Raw genomic sequence first — 16,731 nt, forward strand, 5'->3', positions numbered from 1 at the left:
AGAGCCACGCTCCCCGTCGCCTGCGCTAGCCCGAGGCCGAAGGCATGCAACCCTGCGACAGCGAGCCGCCAAATCTCGTGTGCGCCCCCGCAACGCGGGAACTAGGGACCCGCCTCTCTCCGCGGCGCGCCCCGAACGCAGCGTCCGGCACGCATGCGCGCCGCGCCTTCCCCCGCCGCCGCGCCTCCGGCTGCCGTGGTTACCGTTGGTGTTTGCGAATTCCCTGCAGCGCCTTCTTCGCTGGAGACCAACACTGCCGGGCTCTAGCCGCGGTTGGATACGCGCGCGCCCGCGTCACGTGGCCTGAGACTCCCTCGCGGTCGCTGGCGGGTGGCTGAGCCGGGAGGAAGGAGCTGCGGCCACAGCTCGCCCTCCCACAGCGCCCTAGGGCGGGCGCGCGGATAAAAATGGCGAAGGGGGGGTAGCTGGCGCCGAACCCGAAGCGATGGGGCGCGCAGGTGGTGCGGTCGTCGGAGCCCCCTGACCTGGGCGCCGGGCTGTTCTCCGCGGCGATTTGACCTGGCGACCTCGGGCCGGCGCCTACTAGGTCAGTCTACGGACTCCGCGGGTCGCCGAGGGCCCCGCCGAGAGCCGGAGGCAATGGATGAACAGAGCGTGGAGGTGAGGGGGCTTGAGGAGGGTGGTGGTTAGTCTCCCCCGCCACCCCGCTAAGCGTTGTTTATTCGGGGCACCTTGCCCTAGTCCTCCTCCGGTAGGGCACCCGCTGTGGAGAGGGCTGCCCCCGTGCGAGGGACGCAGTGCTCGTTTGCAGCCCTCCAGGTGCCTTGTCCTCTGGCGGTTCCCGCAATCAGGTGGTGCGTATCCTGCCGTTTTCTGGATGTCTTGGCGCCGGTCATCATCCCCACAGGGTTTTTGCCAACTACAGCCTGTGCAGAGCAAAACTGCAAATTCATCAGATGGACGTGCCCTGCGACTCGCCACCAGTTTTTGCGAGTTCATGCGCGGATTCAAATCTTCCGAATGGATAGTCATTCCCGCCTATCGATATATTTTGCAGACTTCTGCCCTTCCTAAAGTGAATGAGGATATACTCTTACTATGCTGTGTGACTGTAGTTTTCCAGAAAAACCTATTGTTTTTGTATCTGGTTCTTGTGAGCTGTGATTTCAGATGATTGGGATATTTACGTTAAGGCTAGGGCCATAAGAAAGATTGCTTATTAGACTTAATTATATTAATAGTCAAATTTGGATCCTTTCAAATACTAAAATACTAAATTTTTGCTTCTCAGTAGGGGGCAACTATGTTACTGGGCACTCCGGTTGGAACTAGTTCACCCAGTGCTTGTACCGGCCATCCCCCAACGTCTGCATCTCGCGGGTTCTTTCGGGTCCTGCAGAGTCATGATTAGACTCATGAGTAATTTTCTCCTTAATTCCTCATGTGAAAGTATTGTAAAGGTTTTGTAACCTGGCCTTGGTTTTGGGAGAGTTTAATGCTCCTGGAATGGAGTGAAAATGAATGTAAGTACTGAAAAATAAACTTAAAATGTTTAGTAACCTATATTTGTTTTCTTGTCAGTTGCTTCCTAAATTGATTCATCTGAGGCTTGCAAAGATAATACTATTTCTTCTAGTTACGTAGTTGTTTTTTTCTTCCCAGAGCCTTCATAGACCTACCAGCAAAACTTTCAATAGGGGCAGAATCTCAGGCTCAAATAAATAGCTGGTTGGTTGCAGCATCAGGGCAGAAATTCGGATTTCCCAATTCTGAATTAGTTTCCCTCTTGATCAGAGTACACTGCCATTAGAATATGTATCTTTTTAAAACTTTTTCTTTTTAAATTATAAAAATAATCCATCCCCTTTGGGGAAAGGCAGAAAAAAGTAAAAAATTCATATTGTTCATTCAGTTATATAGTTTGCTTTTTTTCCCCTTACCGTTTTATATCATAAACATTTTTTCTGTATCATTAAATAATTCATGGCATGTTTCTAGTGACTGTCGTAATCTATGCTAACTGCCATAATTTAATTAGTATTTGGATATTTGGGCTATAGCCAGATTCTTGCCATTGTAATTAATGCTTCAGTGAAAATATTTGTGCATAAGTCTATGTTTGCATTTCATGTCTTTTCCTTAGAATAGAACCATTGAAAGCTTAGAAAAAAGGAAGCACCTTTTCCAGGAGATGTTCGAGGTACCCTGGACCTTGACTAACCAAGTTCTGTTATGGAATAAAGTTAAAACCGTGATATTATCAGCCCAAAATAAATGTAAATGTTGAGTGAATTATTTTAAGTATACCTTTTACTCTTGATTCAGTAGCCTAATCTGGAGGACCTTACATCTTTTATTATTTGCAGAGCATTGCTGAGGTTTTCCGATGTTTCATTTGCATGGAGAAATTGCGGGATGCACGCCTGTGTCCTCATTGCTCCAAGCTTTGTTGTTTCAGCTGTATCAGGGTAAGTGTATTTCTTTTTATGTGCATTTAGTGTATATAGGACATATTGTAAAAAGTAACCATTTCCTTTATCTTTTTCTTATTTTACATTTTGTTGCCTTTTTAAAAAATATCTTAAAGGAACGTTCCTTAATAGGGAGACCAGCAACGTATATTGTTTAGTAGCAGGGAGATGAATAATGAAGTGATAGCTGCCACGAAATGTCTGGAAATCAAAGCCCACTGTAATTTTAGTATATTTACATTCTTAAATCACTGCACATTTAACAAGTACTTAGGAAGTGCTTGCCTGCATTTTGTTTGGGGTTGAGGGATACTAAGGTAAGTGACAAAGTGTTTGCCCTGAAGGAGCTTAAATCTAAATGAGAGAATGAACTTTGTGTTTATATTGAAGAATGTGTAGTGTTGTAAAGAGGCACCAACAAACTGCTGTGAGGCTCAGAGGAGGGAGAGTTGAGACTTCTTTGACGGGTGAGATGGAGAAAAAGCTAGTAATAGATTCAAAGGCAAAGAATAAAATCATATCTTATAGTAGTTACAAGAGACTTTAGAGATGAATATAATTCAGTGGCTTTAAAACTTGAATGTAAGTGAACCCCTCAAACAAAATTATGAGGAAGCCTAAGATGTAGGACAGAAGGACTTATTTTGGTTGTGTGTGGAAATTCAATGGCACATCTGCAGATCAGAGTTGAAAACTGCCCTCCTGCATTACTCAGTAGATTATTTCCTTCACTGAGAAAATCAAAGCCATCCTAATGTCTCTTTACCTCAAAATTTTTCTGTGCGGGGCCGGCCCCGGTGGCGCAGCGGTTAAATTCGCACGTTCGGCTTTTCAGTGGCCCAGGGTTCGCCTGTTTGGATCCCGGGTGTGGACATGGCCCCTCTTGGCACGCTGTGCTGTCGTAGGCGTCGCACGTATAAAGCAGAGGAAGATGGCACGGATGTTAGCTCAGGGCCAGTCTTCCTCAGCAAAAAGAGGAGGACTGGCAGTAGTTAGCTCAGGGCTAATGTTCCTCAAAAAAGAGAGAAAAATAAAATTTCTCTGTGGTTCCTTATTCCTGCCTACGGAAGAGAAATATCCCTTTATCAAGAGTAGTATATGTAACACTTAAATCACTTGCCTCTAGTCACACAGCTAGCAAATGATGGAGCTGGATTTGAATCCAGGAAGCCTTGCTTTAGAGCCTGTGTTCTTTGCCTCTACACCATGTGCAGAAGACCTAGCTTACGTACCATGCTAGTTCTCTCACTCATAAACTGCGAGACTCAATCTTTCAGCCTGTTTCCTCAGCTATAGAATGTGGATAACAAGACCTGCCTCAGAGGATGGTTGTGGCATTAAATGAGATAAGCTAAAAAGTAATTTAGAAACTATAAAGTACTATCTGCTTGTAAGGTGTTATATTATTCTATTGTTAAAATAGCAACTAATACATGTATCATTATTTATGTTTTATAAATGATAAAACTGAAGCTAGAGAAGTTAAGTAATTGGCTTCTATCACTGTAGTTAATTAAATGGTAGAGGCTGGATCTGGACTTAGTTCTTTTGATGAAGGTCTCGTATACATATGACCCCTGGTGATTACCTTCTACCTCATTGATTCTTCGTTTCTTCACTGTTACCTGTTCCTCTTCCTGCTCCTTAAAGGTATGTATTAAATATTGCTGCTGGCATTCTCTACTTTGAGGTTTCTGGGAAAATTTCATAGACTTTGGGAAGTTTGATTTATTCTTGCAGGTTTAACTATTATCTCTGTGTGTATGGCTCCTAAATCTATGCCTTCAGCCTTGACCTATAAATGTCTTATCTGGTTATCTTTCCATCATCTTGAACTTTGTTCCAGATCAGATTCTTCCTATTATTTTCTCAAATTGACTTCTTGACTTTTTTCTTTTTATTCTGTTCTGCCAGTCCACTCAAACTTGAAACCTCTTACGCCAGTGATTTTTAAGTACTGTCAATTATTATCTTCTAGTGTCACTTATATCTGTCCTACGTTTCCATTCCTATTGTTACCATCCTAATAGAGAAATATAGATACTTATCACCTCATGCTTAGATTATTATAGTTACCTTCTAACTGATCTCTCTGTCTTGAGTCTTTTCTTATCTCTAGTCCATTTTGTATTTTGCTGCCATATTGATGTTTTCTAGTAATGTCATTTTGTTTCCTCCCAGAAGCCTCAGAGATTTATTCCCTGAAGGATAAAGTCCAAGAACATTAGTCTTATATTCAGACCATCAGATAATCTAGTTCTAACCTTTTTTCCTAGAGCTGTCTTGGTTCCTGAATGCACCATTCAGTCTTTTTTGAAGAAGATTAGCCCTGAGTTAACATCTGCCACCAATCCTCCTCTTTTTACTGAGGAAGATTGGCCCTGAGCTAACATCCATGCCCGTTTTCCTCTGCTTTATATGTGGGATGCCTACCACAGCATGGCTTCACAAGTGGTGTGTAGGATCCGAACCGGCAAACCCTGGGCCACCAAGTGGAATGTGCGCACTTAACCGCCGCGCCACCAGGCTGGCTATAACCATTCAGTCTTTTGTTCATTCAACAAATATTAATTTCATGCCTACTTGGAGATAGGCATTGACTTCCCAAGGATTTGACTTAGTAGTTGGGATATAGACAAAGAAGTAAATAGATAGATGTTAGTTACCAATAAGTGCTATGAAGAAAGACCAAACTGAATAATGGTGGGGACTTTGAGGAGGGCACGAGCAGGTTGGTAGCTATTTTAGATAGGGTAGTCTGGGAAGATCTCTCTGAGGAGATGATATTTGAGCAGAGACCAGACTGAAATGTGGGAGTGATGGGAATATCCAGGGGAAGGAAATCCCAGGCAGAGAAGTCAGAAGAGGCCAAGGCCCTGAGAAGGGAGTATGCTTAGTGTGTTGAGAAATAGCAAAGAAGCCAGTGTGGCTGGAGCAGAGTGGACAGAGGGAGAGAGGGAAAGGAGATGAGTTTGGAATTGTAGCTAGGGGCCTTGGTAAAGACTTTGGATTTTATTTTAAGTGTGATGGTAGCCATTGAAAGCTTTTGAGTGATATCAAGTAATTAACGTTTTAAAAGCTATTACTCTGGCTACTATGTGGAAAGTAGACTGTAGGCAGGTGGGAGAGGAAGTGAGAAGACCAGTTAGGATGTGTTTATTAGTGAAAAGTGACTGGTGCTTTAGACTAGAATGGTAACAGTGGAGGTAGTGAGAAATAGGGCAGTTCTGGACATGTTTTGAAGGTAGAGCCAATGATGGGATTGAGATGGGATGTGAGAAAAGTTTTTTATGGCGTCTGGATGAAGGAATGATTTTCCATTATTCTGAAGTAGAAGAAACTTGGGGAGGAGCAGATTTTGGTAAGCTAGAGATGTAAAAGTTTTGTTTTTAAATATATCAAGTTTGAGATGTTTATTATACATCTAATTGGAGACAGTAGTTGGAAATAGGAATCTGGAGTTGGGGAAGGGGACATTAGAGAGATTAAATTTTTAGTTTATAGATAGTATTTAAACCCAGGGGACTAGGTGAGATCACTAGATTACCTCCTTAGGAGGATATTTTTAGTTCTGAACTCTGGGGCACTCAACGTTTAGAGGTCGGGGGAGGAGGATTAAGCAAAGGGGAACAAGAAGGAGCTGTGAGTGTGGTGTCAGAGAATTCAAGTGAAAAACATGTTTCAAAGAGGAGTAGTTTAGCTGTGTCACATGGTTCTGGCCTGGGAGTTGACCGTTGGATTTGGGAATGTGTGTAGGTCATTGGTGACCTTGATGAGTAGTTTCAGTGGAAGAGTGGGGACAAAAACCTGATGGCAGAGAGTGGGAGGAGAATGAGACAACAAGTGTGAAAAAACTCTGGCAGAATTTTGTTGTAAAGGGAAGAAATAAAGCAGTGGGTTGAAGGTGGGTGTTGAGAGTCAACTTTTTTTCTTTTTTGGAGGAATTTTTGTATCTTGTTGAGACTGAGCCAGTAGAGAGAAAATAATGATGCTGGAGAGAGGGGATAATTATAGCAGCAAAGTCCTTGAGAGCTGAGTACTCTACCTAACCAAATTGTAATATTGTTTATTTGAATGCCTTCCTTTCTCCTCCATCTCATCTCTGTTCATTCAACCAAGAAATTTAATTATTTGTGACAGTCCAGATTGAATAAAACAAACTAACTTCCAGACCTGTGAATAGAGTTCTTCAAAGTTACCTAGTAGTTAGTGACAGACCAAAGCTAGACTGACTCCCAGGCCAGCACTCTCCCCACAACTCCCTGGAGCCTGCACCCTCACCAAAAGGTGGGAACCTTTGTCAGGCTAGGTCTCCTTCATTCATCCAACTACACTCAGTTGGTTCTCTCATTACCTGTTTCTGTTTTTGTATTCTCCCATTTTTTGCTTCATCTTTCTCATCCAGTTTTTTTTTAATACTTTTTTGATTTTCAGCATTGTTAGCACTTTGTTTACCTATAATTATTGTTTTATTTTTAATTTTGCGGCCTAAGAATTAGGTATAACTGATATACTGTAAACTGCACATATTTAAAGTATACAGTTTACTAAGTTTTGACAAATGTATACACTTTAGAAACCATTACCACAGTCAAGATAATAAATATATCTGTAATCCCCAAAAGTTTCTTTGTGCCTCTTCGTAATCCCTTCCTCCTCTTGTCAGTCCCTCCCTCCTCTTGTCTTTGTTCTGAGGCAATCACTGATCTGCTTTCTCTCACTGTAGATAAGTTTGCATTTTCTGCAATTTTATACAAATGGATTCTTACAATATGTACTCTTATGTGTCTGGCTTTTTTTATTCGGCAAAATTATGTTGAGGGGGCTGGCCCAGTGGCACAGCCATTAAGTTCGCATGTTCTGCTTTGCCAGCCCCAGGTTTGCCGGTTTGGATCCCAGGCGTGGACCTACACACCTGTCATCAAGCCAAGCTCTGGCAGGAATCCCACATATAAAGTAGAGGAAGATGGGCACAGATGTTAGCTCAGGGCCAATCGTTCTCAGCAAAAACGGGAGGATTGGCAGCAGATGTTAGCTCAGGCTTAATCTTCCTCAAAAAAACTTGAGATTTATCTATGTTGTATCAATAGTATTCCTTTTTGTTGCTGAGTAGTGTTCCATTGTATGCATATGCCATAGTTGGTCTATCCATTCACCTGTTGATGGACATATGGGTTGCTTCCAATTTTTGCCAGTTAATAGAAAACTGCTATGAACATTTGTGTACAAGTCTTTGAATGGACTTAAGCTTTTTCTTTTCTTGGATAAGTAATTGGGAGTGGAATGGATAGATCATGTGGTAGGTGCATGTTTAACTTTTTAACCAATTATCAAATTGTTTTCTAAAATGATTGTATCATATTACATTCTCACCAGCAGTGTATGAAAATTACATTTCTTCTGCATTAATGCCAACACTTGGTATGTTCAGTCTTGAATTTTAGCCACTCTCACAGGTATGTAGTGGTACCTCAACTTTTCCCTTAAGATCAGGAAAAAGACAAGGATGCCTGCTTTAATTACTTCTGTCCATTACCTTCTCTCCCAACCCGTGGTAGCCACTATGCTTTCTGTCTCTATGAGTTTGACTTGTCTAAGTACCTCATATAGTCTAAGTACCTCATATAAATGGAATCCCCAAAAGTTGTTCCCACATATTGTCTTTGTCCTTTTGTGTTTATTTCTAGGCTATTCTATTTTATTGATCTCTATTTCTGTGCTTATGCTGGTGTCAAACTGTTTTGATTACTATAGCTTTGAGGTAAATTTTTAAATCAGGAAGTGTGAGTCCTCCAGCTTTGTTCTTTTTTGTTTGTTTTGATTGAGATATAATTGACATATAACATTCTATTAGTTGTTGGTGTACATGTTCTCTTTCAAATAGTTTGCCTATTTTTGGTCCCTTAAGATTCCATTTGAATTTTAGATTGGGTTTTTCTACTTCTGTAAAAAGTACCATTGGGATTTTGGTAGGAATTGCATTGATTCTGTAGATTGCTTTGGGTAGTATTATCATGTTAAAAATAGTAAATCTTCCAATCCATGAATACAGGATGTCTCACCACTTATTTAGGACTTATTTATATTTCTTTCAGCAGTGTTGTAGTTTTCCACGTACAAATCTTTTAGCTCCTTGGTTAAATTTATTTCTAGGTATTTTACTCTTATTTTTTTTTTTTTTGAGGAAGATTAGCCCTGAGCCAACATCTGCCACCAATCCTCCTCTTTTTGCTGAGAAAGATTGGCCCTGAACTAACATCTGTGCCTGTCTTCCTCTATTTTATATGTGGGACGACTGCCACAGCATGGCTTGCTAAGTGGTGCTGGGTCTGCATCTGAGATGGGAACCCACGAACCCCAGGCCACTGAAGTGGAGTGCACAAACTTAACTGCTATGTGCCCAGGCCAGCCCTGGTATTATACTCTCTTTTGATGCTATGGTAAATGTATTGTTTTTCTAATTTTTTCTTGGGTTCTTCATTACTACTTGATAGAAATCCAAATGTTTTTTGTGTAGTTGGTTTTGTATCCTGCAACTATGGTGAATTTGTTTATTAGCTTTAACTGTTTTTTGTGAAATCTTGAGTTTTCTACATGTAAGATCATGTCATTGCAAACTAATAATTTTACTTCTTTTCCAATTTGGGTGCTTTTTATTTCTTTTTCTTGCCTAATTGCTCTGGCTGGAGAATTTTCAGTAGTATGTTGAATAGAAGTGGGGAAATCGGGCATCCCTGTCTTTTTCCTGAGCGTAAGGGAAAAGTTTTCAGTCTTTAAGCGTTGAATAAGATGTTCACTGTGTGTTTTTTATATATGGACATTTATCATGTTGAGGAGTTCCCTTCTATTGCTATTTCTGTAGTGTTTTTGTCATGAAGAGATATTGGATTTTGTCATGCTTTTTCTGTATCAGTTGAGATGATCATGTGTTTTTTCCCCTTCATTTTATTAATATGACGTATTACTACAAATGATTTTTGTGTTGAACTATTCTTGCATTGCAGGAATAAATCCCATTTGGTCATGATGTATCATCTTTTAAATGTACTGTTGAATTCGGTTTGCTAGGTTTTTGCTGAGGATTTCCCTAGTACAGTTTTGCAGAGTAGGTATGTTGATTCTCTTGTTGCATATGAGGAAACCTTGAATTCAGTCACTTGTCTAGTATTATGTAGTCAGTAAGTACCAGAGCTAGGAATCAGAGTTGAGTCTGAATACTGTCTAAAGCTTGTGACTCTTCTGTTTTAATGAACGAGAGAAATTAATTCTTAAATTGAATGTGGGGGAATTACTATAAAGGTTTTAATATTTGTGCATTACTATTGTATCACTGATTCTTTGGTGTTGGTTTAGGAGAAACATTGTTTTTTCCCAGAGTATTAAAATTGCTTTATTTATTTTGTGATTAAGTTAAATTATGGAATACAAGGTAAAAATGCCACAGATATCCAGGGAAGGGTAAGGTCACTAGCCTGGGATAGGCAAGAAAGTTTTATGGACGTAATCAATTGACATTCCCATGGGGCAGGATGTGGAAGGAGGGATTATATAAAAGTGAATACACAAATATGATGCCAAGAGTGGTATATACTGCAGCAATAAGCCTGTTTTGACTGAAAGGGAGGGGCATATTTAAAAATATGAACTGGTCACTCCCTATCATGGTTCTAACCTTTATAGAGCTCATCGTCTAGCAGGGCAGGGGAGACCAACAAATAAGTCAACGTAATAAAGTGTTAGAAACATAATGAAAAGAGAGTAATAGGTTGCTGTGGTAGAGCCTGGCAGTGGTATCTGAAATAGTCTGTAGAGAGTCGGGGAAAGCTTTCTGGAGGAAGTGGCATATCAACTGAAATGTAAAGGATGAGAAGGAATAACCCAGTTGAAGAGAACTATTGAAGAAGATTCTGGGTAGAGAGAGGAAAGGTAGTTAAAGACTTAACCTTGCTGGGTCCGCTAGAGTGAGATAGAAGATGAGGCTGGAGAGGAGTGGGCCGAGTCCAGCCCTGGAGGGGTGCTGTACTTTAGCAGAGCACCGTTTCAGGGGAAGAAACCTGACTCAAATCTTGTTTTTGCCGAGGGACCAAAGAAATAATGTTGAAGGTTGTTAAGAATGGAGGAATCCTTTTCCATCTATTTTCTTTTTCCGACTTTATTTTCTTTTCTGTGAAGTACTTTTTTCCTATTACCTTTAATCTTTTATTGTCCTTTTAAGCTTTCCTTGGGAATTTTATTTCTGAATTGATTATTTGACTTTAAGTAAAAGCACATATTCTTCTAAAGAAATAGAAAGGGATAAATAGAAATAACAGATTATGGGAGTACCTTGGTATAGGATTATATAGTTAGTTATTTATCTCTGAACCTATTTACGGGGCAGTTAAAACATAAAATATTTAACCATAGAGCTATTGTTTTTGGAAAATCTTAGCATCTCCTTTATACATGGTATAAAACTGCTCCCTATCCAGTAATAAGTAAAAGGATTAAATTAATAGAATTTGAGGTTTAGTAGACACTATTCTCTTGTGAAACCTTTTTATAATTAGGAGGAAGCCAAGTTATGTAGATTTTTAAATTACTGAACTGTAGAACTCCGTTAAGACATAAAAATTTTTGCTGTATTTCTTATTCAAATTTAGGTCTAATTTGTGTATCCATATTGTATATACTTCAAGATTAGTTTGCTTTTCAAGAAAGGAATTTAGTAATACCTTAAACTTCCTGGGATATTTTATGGTAGGTTAGTTAGAAGTAAATCATCACTGTAGTTTATTTTTGGGAGTGGTGATGACAGTATGATGATTTTTTTGTGAAGATGATCCACATCTTTCCTGTGAGATCCAGAGAGTCCGAGGATCACTTTCTTTCCTATGAGAGAATAGTTTCTTGACAACTATTTTGGGATGAGTGCTGTCCTTTTGAAAGTTTGTTCCTGTCGTGATGATAATGAGAGGGAGACAGTAGATTGCCTGCTGTAAGTATCTATAATTAATGCAGGCAGTAGAGCGTTAAACTCATTAAATTTGGTATGTAAATTTCAGTATGTACAAATTAAAATAATGGTGTTTCTACAATCAAAATCTTAATTTCTTTTATCTCCTTAGCGCTGGCTGACAGAGCAGAGAGCTCAATGTCCTCACTGCCGGTAAGTGTTTTGCTGTGATTATTTGAATTTGCAAAACAGTAAGGTGATGGGGTCAGTGTGTCATAGAACTCATAAAGTTCTTTCTGCGATCTGCCGTATTTCTCCTCTTTGAATACAGTTGAAGAGAAAATAAGCAATCTGTCTAGATAAAGGAATACAGACTAGTGTACCTGGCTTTGAATTATGTAGAATGCATTACATAGTTTGCCTTCTTATAGAAGATCATTGTGTAACTTCTTAACTTTTATAATTAAAAGTTTTTAAGTTTTCTGGTTAAAAAAATCCAGATAGTATTGATAAATATAAAATAAAAAAGCTTCTGATTCTGATACACCCCACCTAATCTTTCTGTGAAATAACACTTTCAGAAGAGATTGTCAGGTTTGGTGTCTTCTTCTGGACATTTTTCTATGTTTATATGGATATGTAAACATAAAAATTTTTTCTTAAAACACAGAAATGATATAATACTATTTTGCTATTTGTTTTTTTTCATGTAAAATATAGTGGTACCTTTCTTGATGGAATGTACACATATGTCATTTAAAAAAAGTTTGAATAATAATCCATTATGTGACTCTATGTTGATTTATTTATCCTTATATTGAGAGACATTTAGGTTGTTTCCACTTTTGGTTATGTCAAATAATTATGCCAAATTGCTTTGAAGGAAAACTTTTTACCATTTTACATTCCTAATAATAGATATGAAAACCCCTTTTCCTCACATTCTTGCCAACACTGGATATTACCAAACTTTCATTTTTTTGTCATTCTGCTAGATGAAAAATGGTGTTTTGTTTTTAACATACTTTTAAAAAAATGTTTGAAACTGAGTATCTTTTGAAACGTTTTTAGCTATTTATATTTCTTTTTTCTTAAATTACCTCTTTGTATCTTGTGCCCATTTTTCTTCATGTTCACTTTTTTTATCTTAACTTCTAAGAAGACCAGCACTATCGAATAGAAATTTCTGTCATGATAGAAATGTTCTGTAGCTTTGCTGTCCAGTTCGGTAGCCACTAGCTACATGTGGTGATTAAGCACTTGAAGTATGTCTAGTGTTACTGTGTAATGAAATTTTGTTTTTGTTTAATTTAATTTAATTTTTAATTTTTGATTTTTTAATTTTTTTGAGGAAGATTAGACCTGAGCTAACTGCTGCCAATCCTCCTCTTTTTGCTGAGGAAGATTAGCCCTGAGCTAACATCCATGCCCATCTTCCTCTACTTTATATGTGGGACCCCTACCACAGCATGGCTTGCCAAGCTGTGCCATGTCTGCATCCGAGATCCGAACCGGCGAACCCTGGGCCTCTGAAGTGGAACGGGCGAACTTAACTGCTGCGCCACCGGGCAGGCCCCATTATTTAATTTTAAATAATTTGAATTTATTTAAATAGTCACATATGGCTAGTGACTGTTATTTTGGACAGTACAGCTTTAGACTAAGGAGCTCAGAATTCTCTCTGAAATCTGAATTGCCAAGATTTCTTATTCACTTTTTTTTTTTTGGAAATGATACATTAGTGTAGGAAGTTGCTAAGCATACTTTTCATTGTGTCTTTATTATTTTAATAGTAATATGGTGTGAATATGATTGTGAGCTCTACTTTGAGGAGTGTATTTTTTCTTGATTGATTTTTTTTTTCCCCAGCTTTTCTGAGGTATATTGACAAGTAAAATTGTAAGATAAAGTGTACAATGTGATAATTTGATGTACGTTTGCATTGTGAAAGGATTCCCCCCATTGAGCTAATTAACACATTCATCACCTCACATGTAGCTTTGGAATGTGTCTTAGAATATAATGTCGAATTCCTGAATTAGAATATATGTATACATTTTCTCTCCAGTGCTCCACTCCAACTACGAGAACTAGTAAACTGTCGTTGGGCGGAAGAAGTAACACAGCAACTTGATACTCTTCAACTCTGCAGTCTCACCAAACATGAAGAAAATGAAAAGGACAAGTATGTCCTCAATTTCTTTACTCAAGTATTTCATAGATTTCTGCCATATGTTATTTTAATGACACAATTAAAAGTTTCCTTTTAGTTTCATAGGTGAAACTAAATATAGTGTATTTAGTATTTTTCCTCTGGTGTGATGTGGGTATCACTATTTGGAGAGACCCTTCTCACTCTTGATTGGATTCTTTTATTTCACCCTCTCGTAAAAGGAGTGGAACTGACACAGTTTGTGTATCTCTTTGCCTTTTGATGCCTACTGGCCCCGCCTTAGGTTTGCTGAAGGTGTATATAGGCCATTGATTAAGAATTGTTCTGGTAAAGTTCCTATGTTGTAAAAGCTATATTTTAAATTTGACAATTTGGAGCTCATGCTAAACAAGCTTCCAGACAGAAACTAATGTGCTATTTCTTCATACTTTTATTAATTTCCTGTTTGATATTCAGATTACTTATAAGTGAGAAATATAAAATGTAAACCATTTTAGATATTTTCTCTGACTCATTGTACTTAATCAGTGAAAAGCCTTTTAAAAGAATGCGACACTGTCTCCTTTATAGGCAAGAGAGAAATTAAAAAATTTATTAATGGTGGTAAAATACATGTAACAAAATTTACTGTCTTTAGCATTTTTAAGTATACAGTTCAGTAGTGTTAAGTATATTCACACTGTTGTACAATCAGTCTCCAGAACTTTTTCATCTTGCATATTTGAAGCTCTCTACTCATTAAACAATAACTCCCCATTTCCCCTCCCACCAGCTCCCAGCAACCCCATTTTATTTTCCTTTGCTGGAAGTTTGACTACTCTGGATACTCTTAAGTGAAATCATATAGTATTTGTCTTTTTGTGACTCCCTTTCTTCACTTCTCATAACATCCTCAAGGTTCATTCATGTTGTAGCATATGTCAGAATTTCCTTCCGTTTTAGGACTGATTAAATCATCCACGATGTGTATGTATCACATTTTGTTTATCTGTTTTTCTATTGATGAACATTCAGATTGCTTCCATTTTTTGGCTGTTGTGAATAATGCTGCTGTGAACATGGGTGTTCATCTCTTGTAGACCTTTCAGTTTTTTTGGATATATACCCAGAAGTGGTATGACTAGATTATGTGGTAATTCTGTTTATAATATTTTGAGGATCCTCCATAGTGTTTTCCATGGCAGCTGCACCATTTTGCATTCCTGCCGAGAGTGTACAAGGGTTCCAATTTCTCCACTTCTTTGCCAACACTTGTTTTCTGTTTTTTTGATGACAGCCATCCTAATGGGTGTGGGGTAATATCTCATTGTGGTTTTGATTTGCATTTACCTGAGGAGTAGCATGTTGAACATCTTTTCATATGCTCGTTGGCTGTTTGTACACCTTTGGAGAAATGTCTGTTTAGGTCCTTTGCCCATATTTTAATTTTTTTATGTTTTGTGGTTTTTTTGTTGTTAAGGTATAGGAGTTCTTTATATATTTTGTATATTGAGGCTTTTTCAGATACAAGATTTGCAAGTATTTTCTCCCATTTCATAGATTTCTCTTTCAACTCTGTCTGTTGTGTCTTTTGATGTACAGAAGTTTTAAATTTTGATGTCTTGCTTGTCTATTTCCACTTTTGTTGCGTGTGCTTTTGATGTCATATTCAAGAAATCATTCCTAGGGGCCGGCCCCGTGGCTGAGTGGTTAAGTTCGTGCACTCTGTTTCAGCAGCCCAGGGTTTTGCTGATTCGAATCCTGGGCGCAGACATGGCACCACTCATCAAGCCATGCTGAGGCAGCGCCCCACATGTCACAACTAGAAGGACCCACAACTAAAAATACACAACTATGTACTGGGGGACTTTGGGGAGAGAAAGGAAAAAAATAAAATCTAAAAAAAAAAAATCATTGCCAAATCCGTATCATGTAGGTTTTCCCCTCTGTTTTCTTCTGAGAGTTTTATAGTTTTAGGTTTTTTGTTTAGGTCTTTGATCCATTTTAAGTTAATTTTTATGTATGATGTAAGCTGAAGGTATTTATCTGCTGGGGCTGCCGTAACAATAGCACAGACTAGGTGGCTTAAACAACAGAAATTTATTTTTTCATGGTTTTGGAGGCTGGAAGTCTATTGTCAGGGTTGTTTTCTTTTTTCTTTTCTTCTTTTGTTACATTATGTAAATGTCAAGTGTACATCATTATTTCTGTTTCTGTGTAAATTACATCATGTTCACACTCAAAGACTAATTACCATCCATCACCATACGCTGTGCCTAATCACCCCTTTTGCCCTCCTGTGGTTGCTGGCTGGTGAGGCCTCTCTCCTTGGATACAGTTCCTTCTCCCTGTGTCTTCACCTAGGTTTTTCTCTTTGTGTGTACACTCTTGGCATCACGTTTTCTTCTTGTAAGGACACCAGTCTGGTTGAGTTAGGGCTCTACCTTTATGACTTCATTTAACCTTCCTTACCTCTTTACGGGCCCTATTTCCAAATACAGTTACATTAGGGCTTCAACATAGGAGTTTGTTGGGAGACACAATTCAGTTCATGACCAGGTCCAATGTCATTCTTCTGCATCTGGATATCTAGTCTAAGGGAAAATTTTTAAAATTGAGTTGTTCTGTTCGCTTATGAAGATCTAGTATAACATCGTGCAGTTTATCTCATGTCTTGATTATTGTTGGCATTGGCCACATGTAGTAGAAGTATTACTCAAGTAGGTATAGCCGCATAATCTGATTTGCTCAAAATGTAGCAGTAGGATAGAATTTATCATCTATAATGATGCTAGGAAATGATGTTATATTTGTACTTTATTTAGAAACTAGTCTCCATTTTTTATGTGATTGTAAAGTCCTTGTAGATTAATGAAAACAATATTCTTAAAAAATTGTGGTGCTAACTTCAGTAGCACATATACTAAAACTGGAACAATACAGAGAAGATTAGCATGACCCCTGCGCAAGGATGATGTGCAAATTTGTGAAGCATTCCATGTTTTTATAAAGCAATGTTACCTCAATAAAATAAATAAATAAATAAAATTTAAAAATTGTGTCACATGTATTTTTTTAGCTTATTTCATAGAAGATGTGGAATACTTTTCTGAGAAACATAAAATTGACTGATGTATTTGCCCAAACTTAGGAATTTGTTGAGCTAATTATGTTCAAATTTAATTTAATTTATAACTGTGTTTTCTTTTCAT

General features: G+C 38.4%; 1 protein-coding gene and 1 non-coding gene across 30 annotated transcripts in view; both read left to right on the forward strand.

Annotated features, from left to right (window-relative positions):
• Positions 1–133: 133 nt before the first annotated feature.
• TRIM37 (tripartite motif containing 37) overlaps positions 134–16,731 on the forward strand; it is a 144,135-nt gene continuing 127,537 nt past the window's right edge. For 23 of the 29 annotated variants that reach the window (XR_011493744.1, XR_011493747.1, XR_011493746.1 and 20 more), the window contains exons 1-4: positions 134–621; positions 2,328–2,429; positions 11,540–11,580; positions 13,436–13,552. Coding sequence is in view for 19 of the 29 variants with exons in the window: in XM_044745155.2 (XP_044601090.1) it covers positions 601–621; positions 2,328–2,429; positions 11,540–11,580; positions 13,436–13,552 (281 nt within the window). In the remaining 10 variants the exon portion in view is untranslated. Of the gene's footprint in view, positions 622–1,252; positions 1,485–2,327; positions 2,430–8,736; positions 8,873–11,539; positions 11,581–13,435; positions 13,553–16,731 lie in introns of those variants that run through there. The other 6 variants (XM_070482898.1, XM_070482896.1, XM_070482890.1 and 3 more) reach the window with 3 other exon arrangements.
• LOC123276543 (U6 spliceosomal RNA) lies at positions 16,419–16,525 on the forward strand. The gene has a single exon (XR_006513046.1). It is a non-coding gene; the product is annotated as a U6 spliceosomal RNA (small nuclear RNA).

This window comes from Equus asinus, chromosome 13 (assembly GCF_041296235.1).
Source record: "Equus asinus isolate D_3611 breed Donkey chromosome 13, EquAss-T2T_v2, whole genome shotgun sequence".
NCBI lineage: Eukaryota > Metazoa > Chordata > Mammalia > Perissodactyla > Equidae > Equus > Equus asinus.